At 46.6% G+C, this 21280-nt stretch overlaps 1 protein-coding gene across 1 annotated transcript in view; it reads left to right on the forward strand.

Moving 5' to 3' along the window:
- Positions 1 to 21280, forward strand: part of LOC144609086 (NT-3 growth factor receptor-like) — a 682437-nt gene that overhangs the window by 248912 nt on the left and 412245 nt on the right. The window contains exons 8-9 of the mRNA XM_078427465.1: positions 18349 to 18372; positions 20115 to 20185. Coding sequence (XP_078283591.1) covers positions 18349 to 18372; positions 20115 to 20185 — 95 coding nt within the window. The remainder of the gene's footprint in view (positions 1 to 18348; positions 18373 to 20114; positions 20186 to 21280) is intronic.

Here is a 21280-nt window from a genome sequence, read left to right on the forward strand (position 1 = left end):
GGATATGTGACCCTCTATCATCACAATGAACACACTGAATGAGGTCGAGACATCATGTGGGCATGTGAACCCCTGGGTGTGAGATGATTGCCCTTCAATAGCCAAGGAACATCTTATTGTTGAAGGTCTGTCTGCAGCTTGATTCCTTTGACCTGCACCAAAGCTCCTTTTTGTTACACTTGTTCAAATACTACTTTCCTCTCACAGATAGTCACCCAAAAATCCATCTATTTTATATTATTTACTGAATAGTGAAAGGCAATAGACAATATATAACATATATAACATATAACAACTACAGCATGGAAACAGGCCTGTCCGGCCCTACCAGTCCACGCCGACCATTCTCCCTGACCTAGTCTCATCTACCTGCACTCAGACCATAACCCTCCAATCCCCTCCTATCCATATACCTATCCAATTTACTCTTAAATAATAAAATCGAGCCAGCCTCCACCACTTCCACCGGAAGCCCATTCCATACAGCCACAATAGGTGCAGGAGTAGGCCATTCAGCCCTTCGAGACAGCACCACCATTCAATGTGATCATGGCTGATCATTCACAATCAGTACCCCGTTCCTGACTTCTCCCCATACCCCCTGACTCACTGGATACAGTGGATGTGGAGATGTTTCCACAAGTGGAAGTCCAGGACCAGAGGCCACAGGCTCAGAATTAAAGGATGTTCCTTTAGGAAGGAGATAAGGAGGAATTTATTTAGTCAGAGGGTTGTGAATCTGTGGAATTCATTGCCACAGAAGGCTGTGGAGGACATCTATGGATATTATTAAGGCAGATACAGATAGATTCTTGATTAGTACGGATGTCAGGGATTATGAAGAGAAGGCAGGAGAATGGGGTTAGGAGGGAGGGATAGATTAGCCAAGATTGAATGGCGGAGTAGACTTGATGGGCCGAATGGCCAAATTCTGCTCCTGTCAATTGTAAACTAGTGAAGACTGAGGGAATAAAAATATCTGAACCTGAGTGTTGTTTCCAATAAATAAGTGACACTTGATAGAAACATCGGTGGCAATTTCCATCCCTTTGCCGATGTCTGAAAGACTGGTTGGGTTGAAATTAGCTGGATTCCTACTTTGTGCTCTGACCTTTGGCACACGGTGGCACAGCGGTAGAGTTGCTGCCTTACAGCGCCAGAGACCTGGGTTCGATCTTGACTACGGGTGCTGTCATTACAGAGTTTGTACGTTCTCCCCGTGACCATGTGGGTTTTCTCTGGGTTCTCTGGTTTCCACGCACACTCCAAAGACTTACAGGTTTGTAGGTTAATTGGCTTCAGTAAAATTGTAGATTGTCCTTAGTGTGTGTTGGATGGTGCTAGTGTGCGGGGATCGCTGGTTGGTGTGGACTCGGTGGGTCGAAGGGCCTGTTTCTACACTCTATCTCTAAACTAAACTAAACTAAACCTCTGTGTGTAGGAAGGTACTGTAGATGCTGGTTTAAACCAAAGAAGGACAAAATGCTGGAGTAACTCAGCGGGACAGGCAGCATCTCTGGAGAGTAGGAATGGGTGGATTCCTTCACCCGTTCCTCTCTCCAGAGATGCTGCCTGTCCCGCTGAGTTACTCCAGCATTTTGTGTCTATCTAAACTAAACCTCCATCAGCACAAATCAATATTTTCCACACTGTTGGGTTGGAGCTAGTGTTACAGGTGCACTGGAGCACCTTGGCTGAAGGAGCCACTTCTCCTGGAGCCAGACTTTCAGTGTGACAGCCAAGACGTTGCCTGGGCCCTTTGCTCTAGGTAGATCCAGCGCTCTCAGCCGTTCGTAACACTTGGAGTTCTTGGAATTGGCAGAAGACGGGCTTCTGCGATGATGGGGACTTCAGGTGGAGCCTGAGGTGGATCATCCACTTCATTACCTCCTGGCTGGAGATAGTTTCAGGCATGTCTTGGCACCTCCACACTGGGCCCTGCCGCTGTTTGGATGTGAATGTTCTTGGAAGCTCATCTCTCATTAGCTGTTTAATTGTCCATCACCATTCACAGCTGAATGTGCAGGACTGCAGAGTACATACCTCTGGGACCGATACTGCTCTTGAAGATGTCTCCATGCTGAGCATTGTATTGTTTAGTGCTCTACGTGCTGTACATTAATATTCTTGATAAATTGAAAATGTACACAACGTGCCATTTTCACGCTCTCGAATATATCTGTCTTGTGTTCCATCTGTACGCAGTGCTGTTCTGGCGAGTTAAATCTAAATTGTTCTGTGGTGTCATGATGGGACTGTGGACACGAGGAAGTGTGTAACTCTGAGTCTCATTGCTGGCCTGGAATGTGATAATCCTTTCCAATTCCGGCACAGAAGTATCTCAGCCCAAGGAGGCAAAAGGAAAATTATGGGATGAGAATTAGATTAGGAGCTAGTGGCAATTGGCATTCTCTGGATTATTGGAATTACTTTCTCTTCTGGAAGATCACATAATTGCTGGGTTTTACAAACTGTTATTTTGGTTGCTGTTGGCAAGTTATCCAAAGTCGAGTGACATTTCCCAGAGATGTGCAGAGAGAAATAGCATCAGGATTGCAGCTGTAGAGGTACAGTAAAAAGCTTAGTTCTGCAAGCTATCCAGATAGACCCAACACATAATAATACAAGGAACCCAAACTCAAATACAATGGGGAGAGCAAATGGGAAGATGCAGACTGCAGAATATTATTCTCAGCATTGTAGCGCATCAGTTCCAGAGACAAAGTCCAATGTCCGCAATGGGTTAGAGGTGAATCGGACAGCACCTTAGCTTATGGAAGGACCGTTCAGAAACCTGATAACAGAGGGTAAGAAGCTGTACCTGAGTCTGGTGGTGTGCACTTTCAAACTTCTGTTTCATTTGCCCAACGAGAGCAGGGAGAAGAAGGAATGACTGGGCTGGGATAAGTCTTTGATTAGTTGCCCCTTTTCCAAGGCAGCATGAGGTGTAGATAGACTCAATGGTGGGAAGTCTGGTCTGTGTGATGGACTGGGCTACATCCACAACTCTGCATTTTCTTGCAGTCTTGGGCAGAGCTGCTGCCAAACAATATGTAGGAAGGAACTGCAGATGCTGGTTTACACCAAAGATAGACACAAAATGCTGGAGTAACTCAGCGGGTCAAGCAACATCTCTTGACAAAAGAAATAGGTGACGTTTTTCAGACTGTGAGAGAACTTCTTCAAAGTAGGCATACCTTGAGGAGATTTTGTGGTGGAGCAGATAAAATGTGTAGGAAGGAACTACAGATGCTGATTCCCAAACAAGCTGAGAAGCAACCCAAAGTATGGCTTCTATGCTGCATCTGTAGAGGTTTCCCTCATAGAAGGAGGTTGGTGTCATCCCAGAGTAAGTGGTGATGGGTCTGGATGAAATCACACAGGGCTTTCTCAGGGGCGGCATTTTGTGCAAAAGTGAATTTCATTTGATGGATCTTTATGTTTGACTCCACAAACCTGTTCATAAGGTCATAACTAATAGTGGCAGAATGAGGCCATTCGGCCCATCAAGCCTACTCTGCCATTCAATCATGGCTGATCAATCTCTCTCTCCTAATTCCATTCCCTTGCCTTCTCCCCATAATCTCTGTGGCAGGGAGGTGCAGTGGTTGAGTTGCTGCCTTACAGCGTTTGCAGCACCTGTTTCCGTGCTGTATCTCCAAACTAAACTAAACTAAACCCATACTAATCAAGAATCTCTATCTCTGCCTTAAAATATCCATTGACAGCCTCCACAGCCTCCTGTGCCAAAGAATTCCACAGATTCACCACCTTCTGACGAAAGAAATTCCTTCTCATCTTCCGAAAGGAACGTCCTTTAATTCTGAGGCTATGACCTCTGGTCCTAGACTCTCCCACTAGTGGAAACATCCTCTCCACATCCACTCTATCCAGGCCGCTCACTATTCGGTGAAGTTCAGTTGCTAGGCAACCTGTGCTGTCGTTTGTTCTTCCCATATCCCATAATCTGCAGTATTTACCCCCCTTGTCAGAGTAAAATCTAAATAATACCCTCTGGTTATTCAGCAGGGGGTATTTTGGAGTACCGTTCAAATCTCCATAGAGATGGCTCGCGAGCTAATTCTATTGCTCAAAATGTTTAGTCTAGATTTTAGTTTCGTTTTAAGTTTAGAGATACAGTTCGGAAACAGGTCCTTCGGCCCATCGAGACCGCGCCAACCAGCGTTCACCCCGTCCACTACACTACACTACGGACAATTTACAATTTTATTTTACCGAAGCCAAATTAACCTTCAAATCTGTATGTCTTTGGAGGTTGGGTGGAAACTGGAGCACCCGGGGAAAACCCACGCGGTCACAGGAAGAGCGTACAAACTTCGTACAGACAGCACCCGTAGTCAGGATTAAACCTGGGTTTCTGGCACAGTGAGGAAGCAACTCTACCACTGCGCCACCATGCCCTAGCAGGACAGAGCAAACAAGGAATTGCAGATGGTGTAATCTTGGGCAAAACGCAAAGTGCTGGGGGAGGGAATGGACGGGTAACCTTTCAGATCAGAATCCTTCTTCAGGCCAGAAAAATATATTTAAGGGATGAAAAGAAGATCCTTTCTTCTTTTGACTCAAGTTATAGAAGGGCTGATGTGGGAATATCTGTTAAATGGGCTGGGGAAGTAGACATCATTCAACATGTAAGATGGACAGAAAATGCTGGAGTAATTCAGGGGGTCAGGCAGCATCTCTGGAGAAAAAAGGAATAGGTGATGTTTGAGTCGAAAGCCTTCTTCACCTGAAGGTTTTCTCAACCCAAAATGTCACCAGTTCCTTCTCACCAGCAATGCTGCCTGTCCCGCTGAATTACTCCAGCATTTTGTGTCTATCTTTGCTATAAACCAGCACCTGCAGTTCCTTCCTACACATCATGTGTTAACTTCCCTCATTTCTAGAACTCCTTAAAATGCTTTGAGCTTTCGACCATTTTAAACTGTGAAGAAAACCGTTTTATCGGAATTGATCAATGAACGTAGTGCTTCACCTGTTGGAAAACTGGGGCACTGAGGCTGACAGGCTGGTGAAACGAGGGAAGGGGTAAAAGGCCACATAGACAAGGAAGGGAAACTGTTTGTGGATTACTGGGATAACTTGAGAAGATAAATGTTGAAATACTAACCAATGCTTTTCCCAAGTCCCTAAGCTAAAGTCGAGGTGAATAGATCCCCTTGGCTTGGATAGGAGTACTACAGGTAGGAGGGCAGGAAGATGAAATGCAAGGGGCAGCTACAGATTATTGTGCATGTCTCAGGAATCAGTCTGGTTTATTGTCACGTGTACCGAGGTACAGTGAAAAGCTTTTGTTGCGTGCTATGCAGGCAGTGGAAAGATAATACATGATTACAATCGAGCCGTTTACAGTGTACAGATACATGATAAGGGAATAACGTTAAGAGCACGGTAAAGCCAACAAAATTCGATCAAGAATAGTCTGAGGGTCTCCAATGAGGTAGAGAGTAGTTCAGCACTGCTCTCTGGTTGTGGTAGGATGATTCAATTTGCCTCATAACAGCTGGGAAGAAACTGTCCCTGAATCTGGAGCTCCCTGAATCTGAATCAGTGCTTTCAAGTTTTACAATAAACTAGACCAAGTGGACGTGTTGGGCCCATTCCTCATAGAGGGGGGTCAGGGAAGGGGAGAGGGTGTGAGTGAGTGAGCCCTGGACCAAAAGCCTCTCCTGTATTGTAGCACCCTCAACCCCCCCCACTCAATCCCCCTAATCCCCCCCTCCTCCCCCCACTGACCCACTCCACCCCCCCTACCCACCCCCACTTGCCCCTCCATCACTTGCCCCAACCCTACCCCCACTCCCCCCAGCCCTGCCTCCACCCCCATTTCCCCCTCCCCACCCCTATCCCCTCAACCCCACTCGCCCCCACCTTCCTCCCCTCCCCTACCCCCATTCTCGCTGCCCACACTCCCCCACCCCCAATCTTCCCTCCTCCCCACCCCCACTCTCCCCCACCCCCACTCTTCCCTCCTCCCCACCCCCACTCTCCCCCACCCCCACTCTCTCCTCCCCCACCCCCACTCTCCCTGCCCACACTCCACTCTCCCCCTCACCCCCATTCTTCCCTCCTCCCCACCCCACCCTGCCTTTCTCCCCACCCCCACTCTCCCCCCCCACCCCCACTCTCTTCTCCCCAACCCCAACCCCCATTCTCCCCTCTTCCCCACCCCCACTCTCCCCTGCCCCACACTGTCCCCCTTCCCCCCCACCTCCACTCCCTTATCCCGACCCCCAACCCCCTCACCCTCCCTCTTCCCCCCACTCCCACTCTCACCGACCCCCCCAACCCCACTCTGTGGGGGGACTGATGAAAAATCATATTCCAGTTTGGATCAAATGTTCAGGCTAAAGTTTAGTTTAGTTTAGAGATACAGCGCGGAAACAGGCCCATCGGCCCACTGAGTCCGTGCCGACAGAGATCTCCGCACACTAGCACCTTGCTACACACTCTGCCGCCCTTTGCTCAGGCTAGTGAACTTCCATTTGTAAAGTCCTGGGTTTAGCGCAGGCATGAACAATGGTCGAGACTGTGATGTACTGAATCAGGAGAACAGGGGCTGTGCAGGTCGTGAGCAGTGCACTCGTGCAGTGATGCTCAGAGACTGTGAGGGAGGGGACTGGAGGTAGGTCGTGAGCAGTGCACTCGTGCAATGATGCTCAGAGACTGTGATGTACTGGATCAGGAGAGCAGGCAGGCGGGGCTGTGCAGGTCCTGAGCAGTGCACTCGTGCAGTGGTGGGACCCACTTCATCAGGCACAGGCCACAAGACCAAACAGCGGTGGTCACGGTGGAAAACCCATCACCAGTGTCAGGGCAAACATTCAGCTCCATGAACAAGCAATTCCCAGTCAGCATGGGTCATAACCTTGCGTTGATTAAGTCTCTTCCCTTTGTACACACCGCCTTTGAGAGAGCGTGCAGTGGTAGAGTTGCTGCCTCACAGCGCGAGAGAGCTGGATTTGATCCTGACTATGGGTGCTGTCTGCACGGAGTTTGTACGTTCTCCCCATGACTGCGTGGGTTTTCTCCGGGAGCTCCACTTTCCACCCACACTCCAAAGACGTACAGGTTTGTAGGTTAATTGGCTTTGGTAAACATTGTAAATTATCCCTAGTGTGTGTAGGATAGTGTTAGTGTACGGGGACCAACTGCATTTGCCAGAGAGCGGATGCCTGGCAGTTGTGCATTTCACAATAAAAAAGTGCTGGAATACTTGGTGACTCAGGCAGCATCTGTGGAGGAAGATGTACAGGTGACATTTTGATTAGGGTCCCTTCTTTGTACTGTGCCTTTGCACTATTTGTTGGAAGGCTGAAGTCTGGTACTGAATTTCGTCCAATTTGGATGACAAATAAAGCTATCTTGAATCTTGAATCTCTTGGTAAGAAGTTAAAGAAACTGAAGACCCGGAACAATGTCTTGACTGGATAGGATCTATTGTCAAGTTGGGTCTTCAAAGACATTTGAGAGTACAGAGGTTGAAACAGAAACAAGCGAAGTGGGAACTGGAGCTGAACGAGAGCTCATTGCTGGGCATGCAGCAGAACTGGGCAAGATTGCAACAAGGAAGCATTCCAGGTAACAGAAGATAAAGAAATTACCAAACGTTGTCGAAAACCTTCCATGCAAGAAAAAGAAATAAGGAAGTATTCGAAAATGGTATCAGCATCAGGATTCTTTCTCTAATGGAGATTTAGGAATCTCAGGTGTTGCAAACTTGGAATTTAAACACAAAACATTTGCACAATCAGCCATAATGGAGTAGCAGGGTGAGGCGTCAAACCATTACTGTTGAGGTTTTGGCAGTGTAAAGTTGGGATTGAGATGGCATGGGTCCAATAGTGGCACATCGGTTTTTATATTCATGAAGATAGACACATAATGCTGGAGTAACTCAGCGGGTCAGGCAGCATCTCTGGAGTAACTCAGCGGGTCAGGCAGCATCTCTGGAGAGAAGGAATGGGTGACGCTTTTTCCCTTATTCTTTCTGAAGAAGGGTCGCAACCCGAACCGTTACCCACTCCATTTCTCCAGAGATGCTGCCTGTCCCGCTGAGTTACTCCAGCATTATGTGTCTATCTTCAATGTAAACCAGCATCTGCATCTGCAGTTCCTTCCTACACATTTACATTCATGGTCAGGCGCTGTCGATCTGGAGCACCCGCATGCAGGAGCTAATGTATGCCTGTCGGGAGATGATGATGGGAAGCAGAAATTGTAGACCTACTGTGCATTGGAATATCGGCCTGGTGAATCTTTGGAGCAGGGAAAGAAGGGAAGTTAATAGATTATTAAATCATTCACATGTAGATCAGCAACTGAAGAGGGTCAGGCCGCATTTTGGGAGAGAAGGAATGGGTGATGTTTTTGGTCGAGACCCTTCTGTTAAAGAGTCTACACCAGAAACGTCGCCCATTCCTTGTCTCCTGAGATGCTGCCTGACCCGCTGAGTTACTCCAGCTTTTGGTGTCTACCTTTGATTTAAACAGCATTTGCAGTTTCTTTCCTCCTCAGCAGCTGAAGAGCTGAGTTGGGATTGGACATAGCGTGCCACTGTGGTTGATTGTAGTCCATGCTACAAAGGCAGATGGGGATGCTGGCTCCACTCCATGGGGTGTCGTTGTTGCTTCAGTCTGAGTCATGGGCTTGTGAGGGCAAGGAATCAGTTACACATCCATTCTGCCTCACCTGCATCTCTGGAGAAAAGAAATAGGTGACGTTTCAGGTTGAGACCCTTCTTCAAACTGAGAGTTAGGGGAGAGAGATATGAAAAGGTTCAGAACAAATCAGACTCTCGAAAGGTGGAGCCTACAATGGTCCATTGTTGGCTGTGGAAGAGGTGACAACGAAGGGATACAAACAGTGAAACTAGCAGCGACGAAGGTGTCCTTTTGTGTCTGCAGTTCTTTGTTTCTACACAAATTTGTGATTTGTAATAACATTTGAAGATGGTGGATTCAATTTGTCCCGGTTCTAAACTTGGAGGATATTTCAGCTTCAGTAAAATGAATGTCTGACAACGATGACAATTTGAACCCTGCTCCTGGGACAGGAACCAATATAATATAAATTAATTGCGACAAAAACAGAGTGATGTTATTATTTTCAGACAGGGGGATTTGTGCAATCTTCTGCTGGACACTAGAGTGTGAAGGGACAACAGTGTAACTGTATGATGTTGCATTAAAATTGGACCAGATTCTGTAAAACCCTTCATTAAAAATGCCCTTTCTCTGAGATTTCTTGGTCATTTCTAGTTCAGGTCACCAAATATCCATTAAACAAATAGCTCTCATTTCAAGCAATGCCTGCATTCCCTCTCTCTCTCCGTCCGTCCCCCTCCCCAGTCGCCCTGCTAGTTTCACTGTTCCTATCCCTTCGTTATCACCTCCTCCACAGCCAACAATGGACCATTGTGGGCTCCACCTTTCCTAGATCAATGGTGTTGGCTTTGATTTTGGTTCTGTCTGTCTGTCTGAAGAAGGGTCTCGACCCGAAACATCATCGATTCTTTTTCTCCAAAGATGCTGCCTGACCCGCTGAGTTACTCCAGCATTTTGTGTCTATCTTTGATACAATGCATTATCTGGTTTGCAAAAGATTCCAGTTCTCTCGGCCGGTTACATTGTAGCTGCTAAAATCACCAATGTTCAGTGATGTGAACATCACAGCAGGGTGTCTTCCATCTGGTGGTGTAGCGTTTCCTCTATTTTACTCATCCCTGGAAAGGTAAGGGTGTACAGTACCACAACATCTCTCTTCCTGAATAGACAGGAGTTGGCAAGAGACTGAATGAAAGTTGCCTTTTTGGAGAACTGTCTCTTGGGATGAAGAGCGATAGAGTTGCTGCCTTACAGAAACCCGGGTTCGATCCTGACTGTGGGCGCTGTCTGTACGGAGTTTGTATATTCTCCCCGTGACCTGCGTGTTTTTTTTTCGGGTACTCCGGTTTCTGCCCACATTCCAAAGCCATGCAGGGTTGTAGGTTAATTGGCTCAGGTAAAAATTGTGAATTGTAAATTGTCCCTGATAACACTATCACAGGATAGTGTTAGTTTAGTTTTTAGTTTCATCTCGTGGGGCACTATTTAGCTCAGTTTAGAGATACAGCAGAGAAACAGGCCCTTCGGCCCACCGGGTCTGCGCCGACCAACAATCGCCACGACATTAAGGGCGGCACGGTAGCGCAGCGGTAGAGTTGCTGCTTTACAGCGAATGCAGCGCCGGATACTCAGGTTCGATCCTGACTACGGGTGCTGCACTGTAAGGAGTTTGTACGTTCTCCCCGTGACCTGCGTGGGTCTTCTCCGAGATCTTCGGTTTCCTCCCACACTCCAAAGACGTACAGGTATGTAGGTTAATTGGCTGGGTAAATGTAAAAATTGTCCCTAGTGGGTGTAGGATAGTGTTAATGTGCGGGGATCACTGGGCGGCACGGACTTGGAGGGCCGAAAAGGCCTGTTTCCGGCTGTATATATATGATATGATATGATTAAAACTATCCTACACCCACTAGGGACAATTTACACATACACCAAGCCAATTAACCTACAAACCTGTACGTCTTTGGCGTATGGGAGGAAACCGGAGATCTCGGAGCAAACCCACGCAGGTCACGGGAAGAACGTACAAACTCTGTACAGGCAGCACCCGTGGTCGGGATCGAACCCAGGTCTCCGACGCTGTGAGGCAGCAGCTCTACCGCTGCACCACCATGCCGTCGTTAGTGTATGGGGATCGCTGGTCAGCGCAGACTCAGTGGGCCAAATGGCCTGCTTCCCCACTGTATTTCTGAACTGAACTACAGAGTGCCCCACGAGACGTTGCAGAAAGCTGTGACAAGGAAGGTCATGAATCACAATGAGGTTCTGAACGATCTAACAACGAGGAGAAAGGCGGAGATTTGTAACCGGGCAGAATGATTAAACTGGTTGGGGAAAAAAACAGCTTGTAGTCTTTTATTCCTGTTGCCGAATGCAAGGCAGTGCTGTGGGACTGGGCGCTTGGCATTGCTTTGTTCACAAAAGCTGACCTGTGCCTTGCCCGTTTTATATGCAATGCAGACGGTACACGGAGAGGATTCCATCATCTCCCACTGCTGCCCACAGGCAAGGTTTTGTCACACTTCCACCTGCACGCACCAGTGCTCAATCAAACTCCCGTTCTCAGTGTACATAGAATGTTTCCTGCAGCTTTATTTAAAGATTCAGGATCAAGGCGTGAATCAGATCATGCTGTCTTCTGTGGATGATTTCACTCAGAGGCACTGGCACTCAGCAATCCAAATTACAGACATATTCTGAGTCCAGTGGGAGAGGCAGTGGTGCAGGAATCCTTCAGCTGTAACTGGGGATTCACCTCACACCCAACGTCAGGTCCCGTCTGTCACTGAGTCTGACGCTGGTGGTTTAAATCAAAGGTAGACACAAAATGCTGGAGTAACTCAGTGGGACAGGCAGCATCTCGGGAGAGGAATGGGTGACGTTTTGGGTCGAGACCCTTCTTCAGACTGAAGATTTGAGTCTGAAGAAGGGTCTCGACCCGAAACGTCACCCATTCCTTCTCTCCAGAGAAGTTGTCTCACCCGCTGAGTTACTCCAGCATTTTGTGTTTACCTTCGATTTAAATCAGTATCTGCAATTTTATTTCCTAGTGATTTAGTTTAGTTTAGTTTCAAGATACAGCAGAGTCCTTCGGCCCACCGAGTCTGTGCCAACCAGTAATCACCCTGTACACTAGCGCTATCCCACACACACTAGGGACAATTTTACAGTTCTACCAGGCCAATAAACCTACCAACCTGTACGTCTTTGGAGTGTGGGAGGAAACCGAAGATTTTGGAGAAAACCCACGTAGGTCACGGGGAGAACGTACAAACTCCGTACAGACAGCACCCGTAGTCGGGATGGAACCCGGGTTTATGACGCTGTGAGGCAGCAGCTCTACCGCTGTGCCACTGCGGAGTTTTGTGACAAACAATTAAGAAGCAAGGGGAAGTAAATTACTTTGGAAAATATTTAGCGTTATGTAATGTTTTTAATTAATTTTGCTTTTTAGTTAATTTAACTTTTATTAAATTATTTATTTTGGCGTATGGATATACAGGAAATGGAGGTATATGGATCACATGCGACAGAGATTGGTTTAACGTGGCATCATGTTCAGCATTGCTCTGTGCAGTACATGTGCTGTACTGTTCTGTGTTCTATATTTTGTATTTGCTGACAGTTTTTAAATGTATCTGAATGTCTTTGATATCGGTGACAATTTTGATAGCTGTTTGATGGCTGAGGAATAGCAAATGGCTTTGAATTGAGAAAAGGGTGAGATACTGCATTTTGGAAAGTCAAACCAGCGTGGGACTTTCACAGTTTATGGCAGGGTTTGGGGAGTGTGTAGAGCTGAGGGACTTAGGTCTACAAATACAGAGCACCTTGAACGTGGCATCCATCACGGGTGGTTGCGGTGGTGAAGAAGGTGTTTAGCACATTGTTCTGTGTTTGTCAGTGCACTGAGGACAAGAAATGGGACCTTATGTTGCAATTGTTCAAGATGTTGGTGAGGCCACACTTGCAGTATTGTTGTAGGAAGGAACTGCAGATGCTGGTTTACACCGAAGATAGACACAAATTGCTGGAGTAACTCAGCGAGTCAGACAGCATCTCTGGATAGAAGGAATAAGGGTCTCGATCCGAAACGTCACCCATTCCTTCTATCCCGAGATGTTGCCTGTCCCGCTGAGTTACTCCAGCATTTTGTGTCCATCTTACAGTATTGTGTTTAGCTTTGGTCACCCCTCTATAGGAAAGATGCCATGAAGCAGGAAAGAGGGCAATGAAGATTACCAAGAATGTTGCTGGAATTTGAAGACTTGTGCCAGGGAGTAAAGTTAAGAGGCAAGCTAAGACTTCATTGGCTGGAGTGCAGGAGACCAAGTGGTGACTTTATGGAGAGAAATGATAAGAGGCATAGTTCAGATGAAGATACAGAGTCTTTGACCATGGGAAGGGGAATCAAGAAATAGCAGACATAGGTTTCATGTGAGAGGGGAAAGATTTTAAAGAGATTTGAGGGAAATGTAGTCACACAGAGAGTGGTGGGTATATGGAACAAACTCCCAGAGGAGATAGTTGAGGCAGGTACTATAACAACATTTAAAAGACATTTGGACAGGTACATGGATAGGAAGTGTTTAGAAGGATATGGGCCAAATGCAGGCAACGGTAGCGCAGCGGTAGAGTTGCTGCTTTACAGCAAATGCAGCGCCGGAGACTCAGGTTCGATCCTGACGACGGGTGCTGTACTGTAAGGAGTTTGTACGTTCTCCCCGTGACCTGCGTGGGTTTTCTCCGAGATCTTCGGTTTCCTCCCACACTCCAAAGACGTACAGGTATGTAGGTTAATTGGCTGGGTAAATGTAAAAATTGTCCCTAGTGGGTGTAGGATAGTGTTAATGTACGGGGATCGCTGGGCGGCACGGACTTGGTGGGCCGAAAAGGCCTGTTTCCGGCTGTATATATATGATATGATGATATGAAATGGGACCAGCATGGATGGGTTGACCTAAAGGCCAGTTTAAACTATATTACTCCATAACTCCATGTTTGTATTATTAAATTAATGTTTAAAAAAATATCCATAGGGTAGAAATATATCCTCTGTTTTTAATGTGGACACAAAATGCTGGAGTGACTCAGCAGGTCAGGCAGCATCTCGGGAGAGAAGGAATGGGTGACGTTTCGGGTCGAGACCCTTCTTCAGTCTGTAGAAGGATCTCGACCTGAAACGTCACCCATTCCTTCTCTCCCGAGATGCTGCCTGACCCGTTGATTTACTCCAGCATTTTGTGTCTACCTTCGATTTAAACCAGCATCTGCAGTTTTTTTTCCTACACACTCTGTTTTTAATGCATCAATATGTGATGTATATTGCAGACTGCAGTATTACAGACTGCTTCCGAAATTAGAAACATAGAAACATAGAAAACAAGTGCAAGAGTAAGCCATTCGGCCCTCCGAGCCAGCACTGCCATTCAATATGATCATGGCTGATCATCCAAAATCACTACCCCGTTCCTGCTTTTTCCCCATATCCCTTGATTCCGTTAGCCCTAAGAGCTTAATCTAACTCTCTTGAATACATCCAGTGAATTGGCCTCCATTGCCTTCTGTGGTAGAGAATTCCACAGATTCACAACTCTCTGGGTGAAAAAGCTTTTCCTCATCTCAGTCCTAAATGAACCTACCCCTTATTCTTAAACTGTACCCCTAGTTCTGGACTCCACCAACATGGGGAACATTTTTTCTGCACCAAGCCGAACCAATCCCTTAAGAATTTTATATGTTTCTATAAGATCTCCTCTCATCCTTCTAAATTCAGTTGGAATGTTTGCCATGAAATAAGTCTGGAAGCAAAATGCAACATGTAAATGTGACTGAATGCACATTTAATGCATAATGCAGAAAACAGGTTGATTTCTTAAACCAGTTGCTTTTCGTGCACTGCTATCTTGGTTACCTGTATCTATGCACCAGGAGTCTTTCACTATATAGAACATAGAACTAATCTCCTCTACCTGTACGTGATCGAGATCTCACCTGCATATCTATGTGCCTATCTAAAAGCCTCTTAAATGCCATTATTGTATCTGCCTCCACCACCACCTCGGGCAGCTCGGACCAGGCACCCACAAAATAATTCCCCCTCAAATCTCCTTCAAACATTCCCCCTCTGACATTAATACTATGCACTCCGCTCTTTGACATTTCCACCCTGCGAAAAAAGTTCAGACTGATTATCCTATTAATGCCTCTCAAAATTGTCGAAAATTCTATCAGGTCTCCCCTCAACCTCTGATGCTCCAGAGAAAACAATCTAAGCTTGTTCAACCTCTCCTTATAGCTAATACTCTCTAATCCAGGCAGCATTCTGGTAACCCTCTCCTGCATCCTTTCCAAAACCTCCACATCTTTCCTAAAATGGGCTGACCACAACTGCACACATTATCTAAATGCAGCCGAACCAAAGTCCTGCAAGGCTGCAACATGATTTCCAGCCCCAATCAATGAAGGCAAGCAAACCACATGCCTTCTTTACCATTCTATCTACTTGTGTTGCCACTTTCAGGGAGCTATGAATTTGGATCGCGAGATCGCTTTGTACGTCCATGTTGTTAAGTGCATATACTTAACTGTATACTCTCCATTTACCATTAACTGTATACTTTCCACTTACATTAAATCTTCTAGCATGCAACACTTTCTTGGATTAAACTCAGGATGCCCTCTGCTCCTGTTGCAAATGTTCCAATAACACATGGCCTTAGCTGGCCTTGGGGGCAGCACGGTGGCGCAGCAGTAGAGTTGCTGCCTTACAGCGTCAGAGACCCGGGTTCGATCCTGACTACGGGTGCTATCTGTGTGGAGTTTGTACATTCTCCCCGTGACTGGGTTTTCTCCGGGTGCTCCGGTTTTCTCCCACACTCCAAAGATGTGCAGCTTTGTAGGTTAATTGGCTTTGGTAAAGATTGTAAATTGTCCCTAGTGTTTAGAATAGCGCTAGTGTGCAGGGATCGCTGATCAGTGCAGACTCGGTGGGACGAAAATGGCCTGTTGCCACGCTGAATCTCTAAATCCAAAAACGACTAAGGCTGTTGTCTTTGGCGCTGAAGATATGGATTAATGGTAGGAATGTTATTGACCTGAACACATGCTTCGGGGTTCCTCTCGTCTACAGAGTTGTAGTAAAGGAACATTTATTCTCAATAAAATCTTGTTGAAAAGCAAATGAATACAGTATACTAACAAAGTGTTAGACTGATAATGGAGCTGAATTCATTGGAAGTTCAGGGACGTGGCTGAGGCAGTCAATATAATTTTCACATATAAAGTGGGTGAGAACCCTTTCAGCAAAGATTATTGTGAAAGGAATTAGGCTGGATTACTTCAAACTTTGACTGAGTAACAAGAATATAAATTGATGAGTGTTCTAATATGTGCAGTTCTTATGAAGAAATCTCTGTGAAAGATTAGGTATCTTTTTTTTCTGAGCTAACTCCTGGTCAAAATTACAAATGAGCTTTTATTCTTTGTGATCATGCTCCTGTTCTGGAAAAGCTGAATATTAGCCTCATTTTTTAAGTCTTGTTTAAATAGAACATAGAAGAGTGAAGGGCAGGAACCGGTCCTTCCACTCACAATGTCCATGCTGAACATGATGCCGAGAACAATCTGATCTGCCTGTATATCAACCATATCCCTCGATTCACCCATGTCCACGTGCTGATCCAAGAGCCTCTTAAAAGCCAGTGTTGTGTCTGCCTCCATCACTACCCCTGCCTGTGCGTTCCAGAAGGATGAGGGGGGATCTTATTGAAACATATAAGATAATTAGGGGATTGGACACATTAGAGGCAGGGAACATGTTCCCAATGTTGGGGGAGTCCAGAACAAGGGGCCACAGTTTAAGAATAAGGGGTAGGCCATTTAGAACGGAGATGAGGAAGAACTTTTTCAGTCAGAGAGTGGTGAAGGTGTGGAATTCTCTGCCTCAGAAGGCAGTGGAGGCCAGTTCGTTGGATGCTTTCAAGAGAGAGCTGGATAGAGCTCTTAAGGATAGCGGAGTGAGGGGGTATGGGGAGAAGGCAGGAACGGGGTACTGATTGAGAGTGATCAGCCATGATCGCATTGAATGGCGGTGCTGGCTCGAAGGGCTGAATGGCCTACTCCTGCACCTATTGTCTATTGTCAGACACCCACCACCCTGTGTGGAAATGTCTTGCACACCCCCCTCTAACATTAACATTGTGCCCTCTAGTATTTGACATTTCCAACCTGGGGGAAAAGGTTTTGAGTCTCTATCCTATCTGTTCCACTTTTGACTGCCTACTCGACCTGTTGTTACATGGAGATGGTTTCTACGTAGAGGAGGATGGGGGTTTAAGAGTTAATGTGTATAGATCGCATGTTGTGCGTGGTGAGCCTGCTTTACTTAGAATTGCTAGCTAAAGTATAACAGGTTGTTTTGCTGAACTGCAGAGGGTGTTGTGACCAAAGGAGAGAGACGCGATACCAAGTAGTGCTGCAGAGAACAACAAGTCTGTTCTAGAGAATAAGAACCGGTGCAGAAATGTGCTGATTGTGTGCTTAGCTGGACCCGTGACTACTCATGTATAAATATACTGCCGCTGCACAGAATAATGGAGTGGGACCACGAGAAGCTGGCAGGATGTGACGATATTCGCAGTGACTCTCCCACCCCCGGTACTGTAATAAAGTTGTGTCTTTACTATCAGTGTCTGACGGTGTTTGTTATTTCAGAACGTGAACGGGCTTTAAGATCTATATAACGACAGAGGCTCAGGTATCAGGGGAAATGTACAGAGCCCAGAGGCATCACTTTGGGATAGATTGTAGTTCATGAGATGGAGTCTTGCTGGAGAAATAGAGGTGCTGATGGCAAGGCCATGCTCATCAAATATGGCAATCAAACTGAAACCACCTGAAAATGCTGGAAATATTTAGCAGGTCAGGAACGATCCAGGCAGAGATAACAGCCTTTCATCAGATCTCGGAATAATTGGGCGGCACGGTGGCGCAGCGGTAGAGCTACTGCCTTGCAGCGCCAGAGACTTGGGTTCGATCCTGACTATGGGTGCTGTCTGTAGGGAGTTTGTACATTATCCCCGTGACCTGCATGGGTTTTCTCCAAGATCTTCAGTTTCCTCCCAAACTCCAAAGACGCACAGGTTTGCAGGTTAATTGGCATGGTATAAATTGTCCCTAGTGTGTGGAGGATTGTGTTAGTGTGCGGGGATCGCTGGTGGATGCAGACTCGGTGGGCCGAAGGGCCTGTTCCCGCGCTGTATCTCTAAGCTAAACCAAACTAAGTTCGAGACAGGATGCTGAAAAAGGGAGAATGGGCAGAGAAGACAAAGAAAGAAGGCAGAGAGAAAGAGGAATTAAATGATAAATGGGCTGGTGAGAAAAAACCCCACAAAGTACTGGAGTGACTGCGGGTCAGGCAGTATCTCTGGAGGACATGGATGGGCATCTCTGGAGGACATGGATGGGTGATGTTTTGAGGTCGGGTCAGGCAGCATCTCTGGAGGACATGGATGGGTGATGTTTCGGGTCGGGTCAGGCAGCTTCTCTGGAGGACATGGATGGGTGATGTTTCGGGTTGGGACACTGCTTCAGGCTGTGCTGATGACGTGACCAGTTGCAGCCCCACTGCACTGTCCCATCAGGCTCGGTCCACGAATTGAATCACCCAGTCTGTTTCTTTCAAACTAAAGATTTTCCTTTTGATTTGTTTCCTCGGCAGAAATTCTGGAGAATCCCTTTTATGGTGAGTACCTATTTATTTCTGAGCATGCTTGTGCCGGGCGTGTGCTTTGAAGGAGATTGATGTTAATTAGGGGCATGCTCCAGTGAGTTGCTTTCCATGTTGTTCTGTGTTCCAAGCCACAACGTCATGGTGCAGAAATACGACAGAGACGTTGTCAGATCAAACCTCTCTGTGTCTTTGTCAGATGGAACTATGTACATCAAATGGCATTTGTACAGATAGTGCTGCCACAAGGTTACATGCAAACATCTTTTTCCAAGATAGCGTTTATCTTCTTGCCAATTTCCAAAGTAAGTTTTTAGTGGGTGTGTAGTTCCTGATCAAATCCTGTGACAAACCATGCAGCCAAATATATCAATTGCATGGAAACGCATGTTTTACTCGATGTTGTCGGGAATTTTGAGAATTATAAGGAAGATGAGTAGGTTATACACAAAATGCTGGAGTAACTCCAGCAATGGGTGCCGTTTCGGGTCGGGACCCTTCTTTGGTCTGAAGAAGGGTCTCGACCCGAAACATCACCCATTCCTCCTGTCCAGAGATGCTGCCTGTCCCGCTGTTACTCCAGCATTTTGTGTCTATCTTCGGTTTAAACCAGCATCTGCAGTTCCTTCCTACACGGGTTACAATCTGGTCAGCATGCCGGGGAAGCATGGGGGGAAAATGGGCAACATACAATGTAAGGTGATAAACAGATATGTCAATGTATTTAGCCTTCATAGCACAGCTTAATTAAAATAGCTCAAACTAATGCTCTCTGCTGAAACGCAGACTTCCTTATCTACTGAGTGGGGGGGGGGGGGGAGTTAGCCATTTACAGTTCTGTCTAGGTCCTTATCTGTTGCAACCTTGAGATTACAGCCGCTCTTTGTCACTGTGTTTAGCAGAAGGCTCCCTGAAGTTAATGAACGGCTGTTTTTTTAATACGTAGACACCATCAATTCTCCCTGCAGTGATATTGACATCTATGCTATCTATTTGTTGCCAAATTGTATTTGTTCAAGTTGGGAACCTAACTGTAGTCACTCCACCTTGAATGTGACCTGCACATGCCTTATGGGCAGCAACTTCCAGACAAACGAAGGACAAGACGATTCACTTTGGCGATTCACTGACTGGTTGTCAACAGTCACTTGATTACATGGGAGAGCTTCATCTCAGATGCCCTGTCCTCGATGGCCCTGACTCTACAGCATGTCACCTGGGTAGCAACACTCTGGAGATATCATGTGTAGGAAGGAACCATACAGATTAAACCGAAGATGGACACAAAAAGCTAGAGTAACTCAGCGGGTCAGGCAGTATCTCTGGAGAAAAGGAATAGGTGACGTTTCGGGTCGAGACCCTTCATCAGACTGAAAGTCAGGGGAAAGGGAAATTAGAGATACGTATAGACCGTGATATAGAGAGATATGGAACAAATGAATGAGAGAACTGAAAAGAGTAAATGGGCTTGTTCCTGTCAGAGCTGTTTATTAACACTTCCAATTATAATCAGTGGATCTACGGATCTCTGTGTGAATTACCTTCATGTCCAATGTTTGGGTTCAGGTTAGGGACTGAGCCTGTGCTCATGGTACAGGGCCTTGTATTGGGCACTGCAGGACTAACACTGTACCACATTACAGGGGAAGCAAGGAGGCTAGAAATGTCTAGGTTTCAACGTGCAATGATTGGGTGTTTTCCAGACCATTTTTCAGTCTATGATGTACTCTGGGTAACTCTCCTTTCCCTTCCTCCAGTGCCATCATTTGAGGTGACGACAGGTCCACCCGTCAGTGTGACACACAAGCCTGAGGGAGATAATTTTGGCGTGAGTACCTCTTTAAGTGGAATTACAAGGCTGTCTTTTTGTTTGGTTTAGAGATCCAGCGCAGAGACAAGCCCTTCGGCCCACCGAGTCCGCGCTGACCAGCGATCACCCCGTACACACGCACAGTCCAACACACGAGGGACATATTGCAATCTTTACTGAAGCCAATTAACGATACGATTCGATACAACAGAATTTTATTTATCTCAGGAGGGAAATTGATCTGCCGACAGTCATAAAACACAAAAACACAAAATACATGAAACGTGAAATTAAAGTGACAAGTGGAAAGGATTGGGGATATGCAAAGATTGGGGGGAGGAGGGGAGTCAGTCTCAGTCTACCCCATGACAGAAGGGGGAGGAGTTGTACAGTTTGATGGCCACAGGGAAGAAGGATCTCCTATGGCGTTCTGTCCTGCATCTTGGTGGGACCAGTCTGGTGCTGAAGGGACTCAGCAACCTACAAACTACAGACCTGCACATCTATGGAGTGTGGGCGGAAACCGGAGCTCCTGGAGAAATCCCACGCAGGTCACAGGGAGAACGTACAAACTCCGTACAGACAGTAACTGTAGTCAGGATGGAACCTGGTTCTCTGGCGCTGTGAGGCAGCAACTCTACCGCTGCGCCACCGTTCCGCCCCGGTTAGACCAGAATATATTAGACCAATATGGCACAGCACGGTGCAGTGAAAGAGTTGCTGCCTTACAGCGAATGCAGCGCCGGAGACCTGGGTTCAATCCCGACTACGGTGCTGTCTGTACGGAGTTTGTACGTTCTCCCCGTGACCTGCGTGGGTTTTCTCCGAGATCTTCAGTTTCCTCCCACACTCCATGTAGCTTAATTGGCTTGGTAAATGTAAAAATTGTCCCCAGTAGTGTTAATATGCGGGATCGCTGGTCGGCGGACTCTTTAACTTTGAAGTATCAGGTTGGATCAGCCCGTTGATGTTTGTTGAAACAGTGCTGGTGTAGAACCATGTTACCATCCCCCAGGAGTGCACCGATAAATCGATACGACGGGTTAAAAAGAGGGCATTGTCAATGAACCTTGGGATCACAGCCAGCAAAGGCACAATGTAACACAGGCACAA

Source organism: Rhinoraja longicauda, chromosome 33, assembly GCF_053455715.1.
Source record: "Rhinoraja longicauda isolate Sanriku21f chromosome 33, sRhiLon1.1, whole genome shotgun sequence".
Taxonomy (NCBI): Eukaryota; Metazoa; Chordata; class Chondrichthyes; order Rajiformes; family Arhynchobatidae; genus Rhinoraja; species Rhinoraja longicauda.